General features: G+C 37.3%; 1 protein-coding gene across 1 annotated transcript in view; it reads left to right on the top strand.

The window, feature by feature from the left end:
• The window catches only part of LOC107700430 (disintegrin and metalloproteinase domain-containing protein 10-like), a 78,051-nt gene that overhangs the window by 26,448 nt on the left and 38,102 nt on the right, over nt 1-13,501 (top strand). The window contains exon 2 of the mRNA XM_016502067.1: nt 4,328-4,478. Coding sequence (XP_016357553.1) covers nt 4,328-4,478 — 151 coding nt within the window. The remainder of the gene's footprint in view (nt 1-4,327; nt 4,479-13,501) is intronic.

Below are 13,501 nucleotides of genomic sequence, written 5' to 3'. Positions count from 1 at the left end.
ATAATGCACTGGATAGCTGGCTGATCACTGCACACCTTGCTTTTCAGACCGATGAGCTTTGTAAAAATTGACGCGTTTCAGAAAGGCGGGGCATAGAGGAGAAACAATAATAACATTAATAAAGTAATGTGTTTTTTTTTACCTTAAACCGCATAAACACATTTCATTACACCAAATAATGTTCTTTTTAGCAACATCATATGACCCCTTTAAAACTTAACACAGACTGTCAGGACGCACCTTTATGCAAAAATGCAAATGCTCGCGTGAATTTGTGACATTTATACATAAGGATTTGACCTTAAACTGAAATTTTTTGTGCTGAGGACGCACACGCATCTGTCAAAGCGCCTGACAGGGCAAGCCATTACACTAATGCATTAGCTTAAAGCTTAAAATAAAGAATTCTCATGTTTTGGGCAGCTTGGATCATGTAACTCTCCTGCAGCATCTCATTCTGTTTCCTCCACTATTTTTTAGATGCATTTTGTCCATAGAAATGCGTAATTCAGTTGTAATTTGATGTGACCGGCTGAAGTTGGACATGCACTGTGGGCAGACCCGACTAATCGATAATGAGAATCATTGTCGTTGATTTTCATAATCGATAATAATCGATTTTATCGATTAGTTGTTGCAGCCTTAAAGATGTTATATAGTGCATATTTAGCAAAATGCTCCTCTCTAGAGTTCATTTTTCTAGCTGACTAATGAGTTCATGGTCACCGAATATGTTTTTTTGTGGTAAATGTGTCGTCAAGCTATTGTCGATTGAGCGATTACATGAGACAGGATATGGATTTCGGTAAGTTGTACTCTTTTTTTTTTTTTTTTTAACATAGCTTCAGATGTTCATTCATGTTTATTTCGTGCTGTAACTGCCATTAAAGCGGAGGAGATGATCAGTTCGCAGCCATCTGTCACTCCACATTAAACAGCACCAAAACGGCATTTAATATTTGAATATTGTAATAAAATGGACAGAATTTGTTTCGTCTCAAAAGTAACAAATCACACAGATTATTACAATTTATTGAATGGGAGGCACGCTACAGTGTTCCGTTCATTATCTGACAGGCTAGACTAATTGATTCTTGGGATTTATGAATCCATATCATTTCATAAAAATGATAATCGATTAAAATCAAGAAATCGATATTTTTTACCCAGCCATAGTTTAAATAATATTAAAGCATTTTTGAGAACTTGCTGTATTCTCTGTGTGCTCTGGTAAGCTTTTGAAAGCAGTTGATAAACAGTTGAGGAGAAAAAAATAAAATGCTTCCTGATAGAACATGCAGAGCTCTGAGCCAACTCTTGAACACTAGATTGCAGCAGTAATTGGCCTGTGATTAGGGCTGAAACGACTAGTCGACATTATCGACAACGTTGACAATAAAAAATTGTCGACAAATATTTTTGTTGTCGAGTAGCCATTTGATCTTATGACCTAATGTAAGAGCCTGCAATAACGCGGTTTGACCAGTGTGGCGCTGTAGCGCAAGACTAATTCAGCTCTCCTGATGCAAATCAAGAGAAGAAGACACAGCGGCAGCGCTTCAGAGCAAACGCAGCCAAACCTGAGGCTGCTGAGCAGCGTTTGGGAGAATATGTAACTATATACTGCACGCTTTCCTGTCAATAACAAAATAAACACATCAAAAACTGACAGCGGTAAGAAAGTAGCAGTTTAAAACGCATCTGATTACAGCGATGTGGATGTTTGCACGAGCTCTGCAGTTCAGTACTCCAGTAAAGTACAGTCACGTGACGTTTATTTATATAGTACTTTATGCAATAGATAGCCTTAAATCAAGCAGCTTTACATTATTATTGAACATGAAAAACCAGAGTCAGTGTTGCTTTCATTTAGAATTACAACTTGATTTTCAGTTAAAAAGCAGCTCTCCAGTGTGGAGCTAACAAATGATAAAATATTTTTATTAGTGGGGAAAAAAACATTTCATTAAAGTTATAGTTTGGTTTGCAGAGATCAAAGCTTGATCTAGCTCAGGATTGTTTTGATTATCATAACCCTATAAGGTATTTTAAGATAGATTATGTTGTGAATATTAGTTTATCCAAAAATAAAATGTCTTAACACTTAACCTTTATTTTGTTTCTTATCCATATGACTTACAATAAGATATTTTAGGCAGAATGATTCAGCTACGCCATCTCATTTTGTGTGCCAAATATATTTATTTGTATAAATTAATTGTATAACTGTAATTACATAATATGACTTTCAAAAGCTGAAGTGATTACCTTCATTTATTTGTTAGAATATGTATAACTCAATATTTTAACTAATTGCAAAAGCTGAATGATCAATAAATGTCTACTAATTAATCAGTGAACTAATTGATGATTAGTCGATTAATCGGTATAATAATCGTTAGATTAATCGATTATCAAAATAATAATTTGTTGCAGCCCTACCTGTGATATTCAGTTTTTGAGGTATAAATCGGTTCAGACCATCTCCAGACATGACCTCACCTGTCAGCACTGATGGCCCGCTTGCACAGCTGTTATTCTGTTCTCAGAGTAAAAGGAACTGCTCTATTCAAGCCAGTTTGGTGCTTGAGGCTTATTGTCATAGCAGACATGGTTGGAGCCCAGGGGAGCTAGAGTTAGATTCAGAACAAGAAAGGTTGGTTCTCTGTGGGTTGTGTTGACTGATTGAAAGCCAGTGTCAGAGTTCTTCCTCTGAAAACACGTCAACCAGAGGTTGGACAGTGTTATTAGTCACATTGTCTTGTAGACTCTTATACACTGTCAGACTACATTGCACTGTCCAAAATAAGAAGAGTATATAACTGTCAAGATTTCAGGGTTGTGAAGGAAAGGGACTAAAAAAGCTGTTCGTGAGATGAAATATATGGATCGCTGTGGGTAATTCATGTGTACAACTGTTGTTTGAGCAGATACTATAGTGTCGTGACGAAGTAAACTCTCCCTGCTAAGGTCAGGCTATTCTTAGAATAAATGCTACTGTGCCAGGAAGTTGCTTTTTGAGTCTGAGGAAGGATGGGAGGAAAAACATGAATACTGTACTTTCCCACAATAGAAGTGGAAAATATAAGTGCCCTCATGCACACATGACAGTTTAGGCCTAGTTAGTTTTTTTTCTCTTTCTCTATGTTCTCCGTTCCTCTTATTAATAAATGTTATGACAGTATAAGGTTCGCTTCACACATAAGCCACACATATTCAGATTCATGCCCATATTTACAGATTTCTATGGAAGGATATAGCGGCCTGTTTTCAAATGTGTTTAATGTGTTGCATTACCATTTGCGTTTTCGCTTTCATGAATGCACAGTGACTGCCCAAGTCCATTTGCAACTGTATTTCCCATGTCTTAAGAGTTATGAGCCTGTCATATTTAAATAGCAATATTAATTACCACGTCTGCTTTTTCACTCTCTCTGTGTTGCGCCTGTAACCTGCCAAAACTCAAATGGAATCACAATTCCTTAGCATTTAAATTTCCGACGCCTTATACAGAAACCTATCAGTCATTGTCAGGGGTGGGACTATACTATGGGGCATGTTTGTATTGTGAGGTGACGTCACTCACAGACAATTGAACGAACAGACAGTGCAACCCGGGTCTCTTTATATTCTTGGCACCTCACACAATAACTAATTCCTTCGTTTTTACCCCAAATGCAGCGACTATCCCCTGCTAACAGCGGGATCCACAACGGTACGCACAATAGGTCAATATTCACTATTAAACAAACGCTTTTCATGCAGCAAGCTCCAAGACAGCAATAAATTCATAATCACTTTTGCTGGATGGTGACATTGCTGGCCATATATTACTGATTGAGTTTTAGTTTAGTTTGTAATTTTTTCAAGTTTGGCTGGCTCCCATTAACCATTTTATAATTTATGACTGTTATTTTAAGGATAAATTCAGTGGGGTGAACTGGAAATCACTTTTTTTTTTTTTTGGCCCTACATGGTGCACCTCCCTGACGTATTGCCCTGGGCACGTGTCCAGTCACCCATTTGGTTAGGCAGCAGAAACTCTGTCAGTATGAAAGCTCAATGCCCCGTAATGCTGATTTGCTTACGTGCTGCAGACACAGGATTTTTGAAACGGGCCTAAGTCTTGTAATTTAGAGATAACGAGTCATCATGTTACAGCTCAAAGTGTAATTCCAAAAGTCACAGAGGTTTATCCTCACTCTGTCACCACAGTTTACCTGTTAAATTTTTGCACCAGGTCTTGTGTTCAATAATTGCTAGTCAGACCACAACCGGTCACTGATTTTCATCTCTCTTTTTCTCTCTTCCTCCTTTTATTCTGTAGGTCAGTATGGGAAATCCCTGAGCAAGTATATTCGACATTATGAAGGCCTGTCCTACGACACAGACGTCTTACACAGCAAGCACCAGAGGGCTAAGAGAGCTCTGTCTCACCAGGACCAGTTCCTGCACCTGGACTTCCACGCTCACGGCAGGTCAGCCAAAACTGTCTTGCTCTTCCTGCTCAATTGTTGTTTGTGGAAGAATGGATGTGTCTTAATATGTTTAATTTATATAGCGCCTTTCCCAAGCTCAAGGACGCTCTACAAGGTACACCAAAGCAGCAAATTCTATGTCTTGTTTTGGTTTAATACTCGTCCTCTGAGCATTTATGAGGGGAAAAGTGCTTCATAGATCTTGCGTTTTGTGAAAATCCAGTCTTCTTTTCCTTTAGGATTGACCCTGGATTGTTCTACCTGAGGTTACACTTTTTACAGAGCATTACAGAATGGTGGAGACCCCCAGTGATTCAGCACTCCAGGCAATGCGGAAACAAATTGATCAGGCTTAGATCTTTGGCTTAGAACTTTGGGGTCTGGCAAACAGCCCGCTGACAGAAATCTTCCTGTTTCTGTGGTTTGTGATCATGTCTTTAGCGTCGTGTCATATGATTTGCACTATTCTGATGCCAGATTTTGTCTTACTATGATCCCTTACAGCTTTATGACATAATATCTCAGTAGTAAATAAACAGTTCATTGCTCACTGTACAGTAGTAACTTTAATATAGCTGCCAGCTATTTTACTCTACATTCCCCTCTATATTTAATCTACAGATTTCATCTGACACAAACCTTTTTTGTAGTCTTTATTTCACTACAGGGATTTTAGAAATATTAATTTTTTAGTCTCTGATAAAGTAGAAAAACTGATGAAATTGCACTGGGTCTTCATGAAAGAATTACTGCAGGTTTAATACAAGTTACCCTCTACAGCATCTGTAGCTTGATGTCGATTACCACAGAAGATAATTTCAACTCGTACCTCAGTCTGAATAAAAATGACAAAACATGTACAGCCTCTCCCCATGAAAGTCTTTGCTGCATATTTATCGTAGGGTTTAAAAGCAGAAATGTTAAGCTTGCATTTTTGTTAACATTCTTACATGAATTATTCATTTAAAAAATAACTTGATCTGTACAGTTTTTTTTTTTTTTTACAGTCCAAAGGGTTGCTCATACTGACAGCAATTTGCAGCAGCAAAGTGACAGGATAGTATTCATTTTTAGCAAGAGTTGGAGTTTCTTTGACACAAGCAAAAGATACAATTGGCAGAGAAACAAAGTTGAGCAGAGCTCAGCTTTATGCAAATGACCAGCGACACATTAAATGTAACATTTATTTGCTGCGTTTAAAACTGACCCCAATGGGCTTCCATTGTAAGTGCATTACTGTGAACACATTTTTCCTTTGTTTTTATAAACCAAGGCATGTGTCAAAATTATATCTTTTTTTTAGCAACTTTCTACAGATGCCTTTCAACAAAGCTTAAGTTTATTTAACTACATTAATTTATCCAGTAATAATTCATCAAGGACTTGTGATTTCAGGTCTTTTAAGGACCATTAAGCACATACAAGCCTTTCTCAGTATATTGTGATGGAATGAACGAGCATCTGAATGAAATAAAATGAATGAAAACCTTCGGTTACAAGTCCAACTCTAACCATTAGGCCACGACAAGAGTCAAAGGACAGGAATACCTGAGCCTGCTAAGCTCAATGACATAATCTTTCCTACAATGGGACAGATCTGTCTGTGTGTTCCTGTGATTGAATGTTGAAAGCTAGTTGGCAGCTCCCTCACATTGAACGTTTGGTTTTGACTTGTTCTGTGTGTTGGTAGACATCTTAGACAACATTTGCTTGGATGTGTGTCAAGATAAAAGAGTAAGCATAGACCAGAAATTACTGCTCAAGTGCAGATTACCGTACTGTACATACTTTTCCTTATGCACATACACACATGCCCAAGCACTAGTGTATTCCTTTGTGTCGTGACAAAAGAATACACCAAAACACACACACACGCAAGTCCACATAACCATCTGCTTTCTTCTTGCCTGCATGTTTGTGAAAGAGTGTTCAGCAGCCTAAAAATAGCACATCCCAAGCGTACTTTTATTTTCACTTTCTGAAAATAAAAGAATGAAGTGAGACTAAAGGAAGCAGCTTACAAAGGAAGTATTGTTATCAGTGAGTGAGTATGCCACAACGGATGCTACATTAAATTGTCTAAACTAAACATAGGTGAAAACAGGGTCCAAATGTTGTGCGATTCAATTACTTAAAACATATTCGGATCTAGTCAGAAATCCATGTGACTGCATCATATATATTTAGTGCAAAGATTCTTCTGAGACACCAGGTGAAATACTTCTGAAATACCAGTGTAAACAGCAATCCGTCTCATCTGGATCATCCAAGATGGATGTTGATATCAGGTGTAAACAGGGCCCTTGTTTGCATGATCTCAGAGGGCTCTTTCTCCCTTTGGACATCAAAGGTCTCTTTTGAAGCCATTGTACTCAAACATGATGGTCATCTATTGTGAAAGGGGTTCTGAGAGGCCAAAATGTGAGTCAAGTTGATGTTTAAGTGCCTAACTGGATCTTTAAGTGTGGCACAGCATATGAAGTGCCCATTTGTCACATCTAATGGAGTGTTTTGTCTTTAAATACATCATTATTCATGAATCAGCCTTACTATGTTTGGATGCTGAATTTAATTATGTAATAAGGCTGAAGTGCTCATTGAATGATGCCATATGTATTCATTTTTCTGTAAGCGTGCTACATGAGAATGTCTTATAACTTAGTCAAAGAAAATTTCACTTATAATTAATTTGAAGATGTGTTACTGAGAAGATTCATTATCTGAGGTTGGAGAATCTTTTGCATTTAATAAAACTTGCTAATGAGCAGACAGACATCATTAAATGTAAATAAGTTGCCCTTGGATCAGTTGCCTTCATATTAATATTGATGTAGGCTACTTCACTTTTATTGGTTTCTGAAATCAAATTAGCAATTATTTTAGGGATGCACCAATATTAAATGTCTAGTTGACACTGTTGCTGATATTAAAGCCTTGAAAATATATTTTTTTAATGCTTCAAATGAATTTAAGCATTACAACAATATAATGTACAATATTAAAATGGATGTTCATTTTGAGCTTTGCTAAGATTACATTGAGCAGGGTTATGAATATATAAAGCATTATGTTTAATTTTAAACTATATTAAAATAGAAAACAGTTATTTTCATTTGTGAAAATATTTCACAATATTACTTTTTTACTGTAATAAATAAATAAGTTTCTCTGCTTAACAAATAAATGCAGCCTTGGTGAACATAAGATTTGGTGAAGATTTCATTCAAAAACATTAAATACTGTAACTGACTCCACACTATTTAACTGTAGTGTACATCCACTATCAACCAATACCAATAATCAATACGATACAGATATATTGTGGATCCCTAAACTATTTATAACAAATATACATGGGGCATGTGATATACTCAACTTTTTCTTTTCTGCACACAGATTCCCTGTATGACCTCAATTGTAACACAACATCAGGCAGTGAAACCCCCCCCATTCTCTCTTGCCCAAATGGTCTTCTGTCCCATTTCTTGGTGAAAAGAGCCAGTGTGTTTTATTTAACTGCTGGATAGTTTGCATATAACAAGCCTTGGTGTTCTCGGTTATCACTGAATGCAGTTTTGTTTAGTTTCTGACATTAACTCAGGAACTCAACTGAAAGTTTAGACACATATGGGATGGTGTACCTCCAAACAGTTGTCTGTGACTGAAAGCAGTGTATTTGCGTGCGTGCTTTACATTTGGTGTGTTTTGCCTATTGGGATTAGCGGTTTAAGCCGCAGTGGAGCATCATGCCAGAGGTGGAACAGAATGAGCCCTGAAGCTAATCTCTCCAAGGTGAGTCCACAGCCGCACTCATTCCCCTCTGCAGAAGCAGAGAGGCTTACGAGTGAATGAATATTTAACAATGCAGGAGATTCATGGGGAATCACATCACTGTATGACTTGAGCTTAGTCATTGTGAGTCTTGTGAGTAAATACTTTCACATCTCTTCCCAGATCAGTCTGCCTTTTCTCTTACTGAAAAAGTGAGATAATCTCTGTACTGTTCCTGCAATGTCACAGGTCCTCACACACATGAGTTGCAGTGATGTCATAGTCAGAATGAGCAGTGTATTTACATTACATTACCGTACATTAGCAGTCACTTTCTTATCCAAGGTGACTGAGTATATAATCTATGGCACAGTCCCTCTGGAGCAACCCAGACTCAAGTGTCTAGTTGAAGGGCACAATAGTGATAGGATCCCAGTTATTCATGAATGAGGGCTTGGACTGGTAACTTTAAGATGGCATACTGAGGTAAGACAACTGCCTATAACTTCCCCAAGCCCTTTAGGTTTTGGCAAGGCTTTGGAAGACAAAAAGCATAGGCTGACTGTGTCATCTTCAACTAAACAAAGCTGAACTGAGAGCTTGTGATTTAACCTCTAGGGAAGTAACTGTATACATCAGTGTCAAAGCAGCAGGAAGTTAGAGGAGGTTAGTTTGTCATTTTGTTGACTGTTTTTCTGCTTTTCAGCTCACATCAGTCTGATCTTATGGGAATCCTTCTGTGATTTGCAGTTTTGGGTTCTTTGGTCTCATAAACAGTGGTTACTTTGACTATTAAATACATACAAATTCCACAAATGCATTCCAAGTCAATTGCTTTGACTTGGGATGCAGAATATATAGGATAGCAGTCCATATTGGATATAGATTCTATATATATATAATTTTTTTTGGTCCAAGACTGGATAGTAAATGTCACTGAATGTCGAAGAAAATGCTTGCGTTCATTGTTTACCACCTCTGTAGATTGCATCGCCTTTGGAGATGCAAAGAGTGGAAATTAGACAGTGGAAAACACTTATTATCGTGTTTTACCATCGGAGACAATGGAAGAATTAGAACAGTAGAAGAAGCATAAAAGATCTGAAACCAGAAATCTCTGATGGCAGAGAAAATTCTAAGTAGTGATGCCCAAATTGACAGGTAAGGGAATTCATTATTGTGTAGACCGCTCTCTAAGGCCCCGTCCACATGGAGACGCGTTTAGCTGTATACGCATAAATTTTGTATCATATAGGCATTTCGTCCACACAGATTCGACGTTTTGGGAGAGTGAAAACGATATTTTTTGAAACCGGGTCCCAGAGTGGAAAAATCTGAAAACGTCGCCCTTGCGTTTTCGTGTGGACAGCGAATCCGCATATTTTCTGAAACGATGACGTCATCAGCCCACGTCTCGCCCCTAGTCAGACACCGTCAGACACCGCTACGTAACAGCAACAAAAACATGAACAAACACTGAACGATTGGCTTTTTATTAACTAACATTAACACAGATTAATAAATGTATTGTTCCATGTTCATTTGTATACCGCGCGCAAAGTTTATGCGCATAGTCCAAGTCTTCTTCTCCGTTTTTAGTGTCTCTGTGGCAGAATTACAGCGCCACATACTGGTCTGGCATGTATACTACATCGTTTTGTGTCGGTTTTGTGGTTTCGTGTGGACGCAGGTATTTCGAGACGAGGGGAAAAAAAGATCAGATGGGGAAAGCTCTGGCTTCGCGTGGACGTAGCCTAAAACTCACTAGTATAAGTGTAATTTACATAAAACTCAGAGCTGATCATGCTGATCCACGTCAATAGTCTTTAGTGCAGCATCTGACACTTTTGTGGTATCTGTACTTAAAGAAATCAGATAACAGTGATTCTAACGCTAGCTAAAAAACTGCTGAATGACCCTTTAAAGTTAATCTTTTTATTAATAAATTATTAATCTGTAGCAAATGTCAAAAATAATATCTTTTTTTTTCCATATTTCCATACAAGGAATTTGTCTTGGTGTCAGGATCTTTGTAATGTTGTGATGCCATTTAATTTTACTTTTTATTTATTTTTATTTTTTTATTGTATTTACACAAAAGAGTATTTTAATATTGTCCATTTATCAGTTATTGACCATAATATGAAAATACATATAGACTTATTGGTACTTGCCAGAATTTCAATATCTGGACAGCATTGGTGCATATCAACATTATGTAATAGATTACAGCTCTCCTAATTTCATAGTTTTTAGTATATATTGGCTCTGAAAATGAATCCCAACCTTCTCAAAAGGGAGAGGTGATATAACAGAAAGTGATATAGGCTTTGCTATGCAGACAGCGAGGGTGTTAAGAGATCATAAACCAGCTCAGTGTATATATTAGCCTTGAGTTTATTGATTACACACAGCCATGATCTCGATGAAATTCCCTCTTCTTCCTCTCCACCAACTGCATAAATATACCAGGCAGCAGGCATACGGTGAACCAGCACATTAAATAATTGTCTTTGTGTGTTGTGATGATGATTTGTCTGATGTGATGTTTCTGTCTCTTCTAATCGCTGATGCTGCACTTTTGCCAGCATGTCACTCATTGCTTTTCTAGCGTAACCTTTTTTTATTTTTTATTCAGTGGCGGAAACGGGCTTCCATAGATATCTTTTTGGCTTCAGACATCTTTTCCTCTCTCTGTCAGTACCTTTTTCTGTCTCTCCTTTAAGTACCGTGTTCATGTAGGTGGAAGCACCCTCGATTGCTCCCCCCTCCCCCTGCCCCCGCAGGACTGCGTTCATATTATTTTTATTTGGGACCAAACCATGGTCATCAAGCCAGCAGATGTTTACCCCGTTGCTTGGTAACGACGGCGCAGGAGAAGGCGGCAAAATGCGTAGCATTGCTCTCTTCACTTTTATATTTGTTTCTGAACCATTGGTTTTGTTTCCAAAGATTCCGTACATAACGGCACTTACATCTGTCTTACAAATGTACTTCAAATGCTCTAAAGTACGCTGAAGGCTTACAGAAATGAGATATACAGAATCATGCTCATCAGAAAAGTGAGCACACAAACATTTTTATCAAATAATCAGTGTTGGGGGTAATGCATTACAAGTAACGCGAGAGGCATTGTGTGCGCTGTGTGAACACGATGTTACTGTAGTTGTGGACTAAATGTGTACATGCATTTACTCATCACACTTACACAAAAATAGATTCAGTATTCCTCAAAATGCATAAAAACAGTGAAATGCAAACTCAGAATAAGCCTGCAATAATTAAATATGTTAAATAACACACATATCCTTTATGTATTTAATCCCATATTATTAACCAATGTCTTTGCTGCTGACCTTTAGTGATCCAATTCAACCATACTAATAAGCAAAAGTGACTATAGATAAACATAACATTTGTGTTTCCTTTCTTTTTATTGCTGAAAAGAGAAAAATGAGCCCAGCCTAGATGAGAAAAAGTAATGCAAAGGTTTGTTAGTCCCTGAGAAGGTCAGAGAGAATTACCTCTGTCATTTGACTCCTGTCCCCAGCTCTCAGAGCTATAGCAAGCTGGGCTTCAGATGCCCACCTCAATACTGTGGATGAACTCACTTGTTTGTTTAACCAGAGTTCGGGGATAGATGCAGTATCACTTCACTGCAGGATCTTAGCCAACCGCTTTCCCAAAGAGGTGTCCTATTATAAGGTGTTTTCTGTGTGGGAACTCTGTAGGTGTGGCCATTTTACACAATCATAGTCAAAATGTTTTGTTGTTGTGGAAAAAAAGAAGATGCAGATGAGTGCCTGCATTTGAATACACACTTTCAAGCATATTTATTTATTAACTAAAAGCATGCATATTAAGCTTACAGTACTTGGTGTTTCATGTAGTCCAACTCACTTGCATTTTATTATAAATAGCATTTTATAAGGCAGATTTTGTTTATGCTAGTGACTGCTTCAAAAAAGATTTTTTAAATACTTTTATATAAGACTGTATAGACATTGTTATTTTAGTCTTTAGTCTTCCTTAAAAACAAAATGTCTGTGCTTATGTTCCATAAGATTTTTCCCCCTTTAATTACACCACATGTGTACTCGTATAAGCTGATATTCAAAGTGGAATTACATTGGCTAATGAAATTTTAAAAGAAAATTGTCCCCAAAGCAAGAGGATTGTCATCTAAGACCCCAGTCATTTAAAAGCATTAAATATATAATTTTTGTCACATAGTAAACCGTAATGGATGCTTTCTGTTAATCATTAAAGAAAGAATTACTCAAAACGGTGGAAGGATTGCTGTTGGAAGGACGGTCTGTCTCCTGATCCCAAACAAATAAATTTAATACAACCAAACACCACCATAGCAACCTACCCAGAAATGCTCTAGAAGAGCTGGAAAGACTTATAAGATTGTCAGTTTTTGCTGGAACTCTTTAAATGTATTACTAATAGAGTATTCATGCTCTAATGATTAGTAAGTTGGGGTGCTAAAAGAGATCCAAATTCAGGAGTGCAATTTTTTTAGATATCAAATTAGATAGAGGCTGCTTGGACAATGGTATTGTGTACACAAAATGCTTTGTGTATTTGGCGTAACGTAAACTCTGGTGTGAAGGTGCACAACTCGCCGTCGCTTTCTCTCACACGCGCAAAGAGCGAGAGCGAGCGAGAGTCTTACATAACATGCAGAATTGATGTGCTACATGTAAACGGTATACTTTGTTGTACTTTCCTGTAAAAATAACAGAGTTCCTTTGGAATTCTTCAGCTTTTAAGAACTGCCGGGTTTTCCTGTAGTAGACGGAACTAATGCGCAAATGACAATCTCAATGGCTGGTCCTCACCTATTATCGTCCCTGTTTTGATTTCAGCGAATCAGTTCGAGCAAACGCACACAACCTGATTAATATTCATGAATCCAGTAGCTCATTAATCCTTAGTGCGTTTTTATATTGTTCTTATTAGTAGAATTCGTATAATAATAATAATATCTTATCAGTGTTATTGTTCGTTTTCTTTTACAGGAACACTGAATGACCAAAAAAAGCACCAGCACCAGTCCTAAGTTCATGGTTACCAAGTTTTAATTCTAATTACTAAACTTCTATTATTAAATAATACTTGACTATCATATTATAATGCTTGACTGCTCGACTGACTGATATTAAGAGTGTACTTTCAGATATTTAAAAAGCTGTACCATTTTACAAACATTATATATGTATATATGTATTATTTATATATATATA

This window comes from Sinocyclocheilus anshuiensis, unplaced genomic scaffold (assembly GCF_001515605.1).
Source record: "Sinocyclocheilus anshuiensis isolate Anshui unplaced genomic scaffold, SAMN03320099.WGS_v1.1 scaffold154, whole genome shotgun sequence".
NCBI classification, from domain to species: Eukaryota; Metazoa; Chordata; class Actinopteri; order Cypriniformes; family Cyprinidae; genus Sinocyclocheilus; species Sinocyclocheilus anshuiensis.
This window is presented reverse-complemented; position numbering and strand designations above follow the sequence as displayed.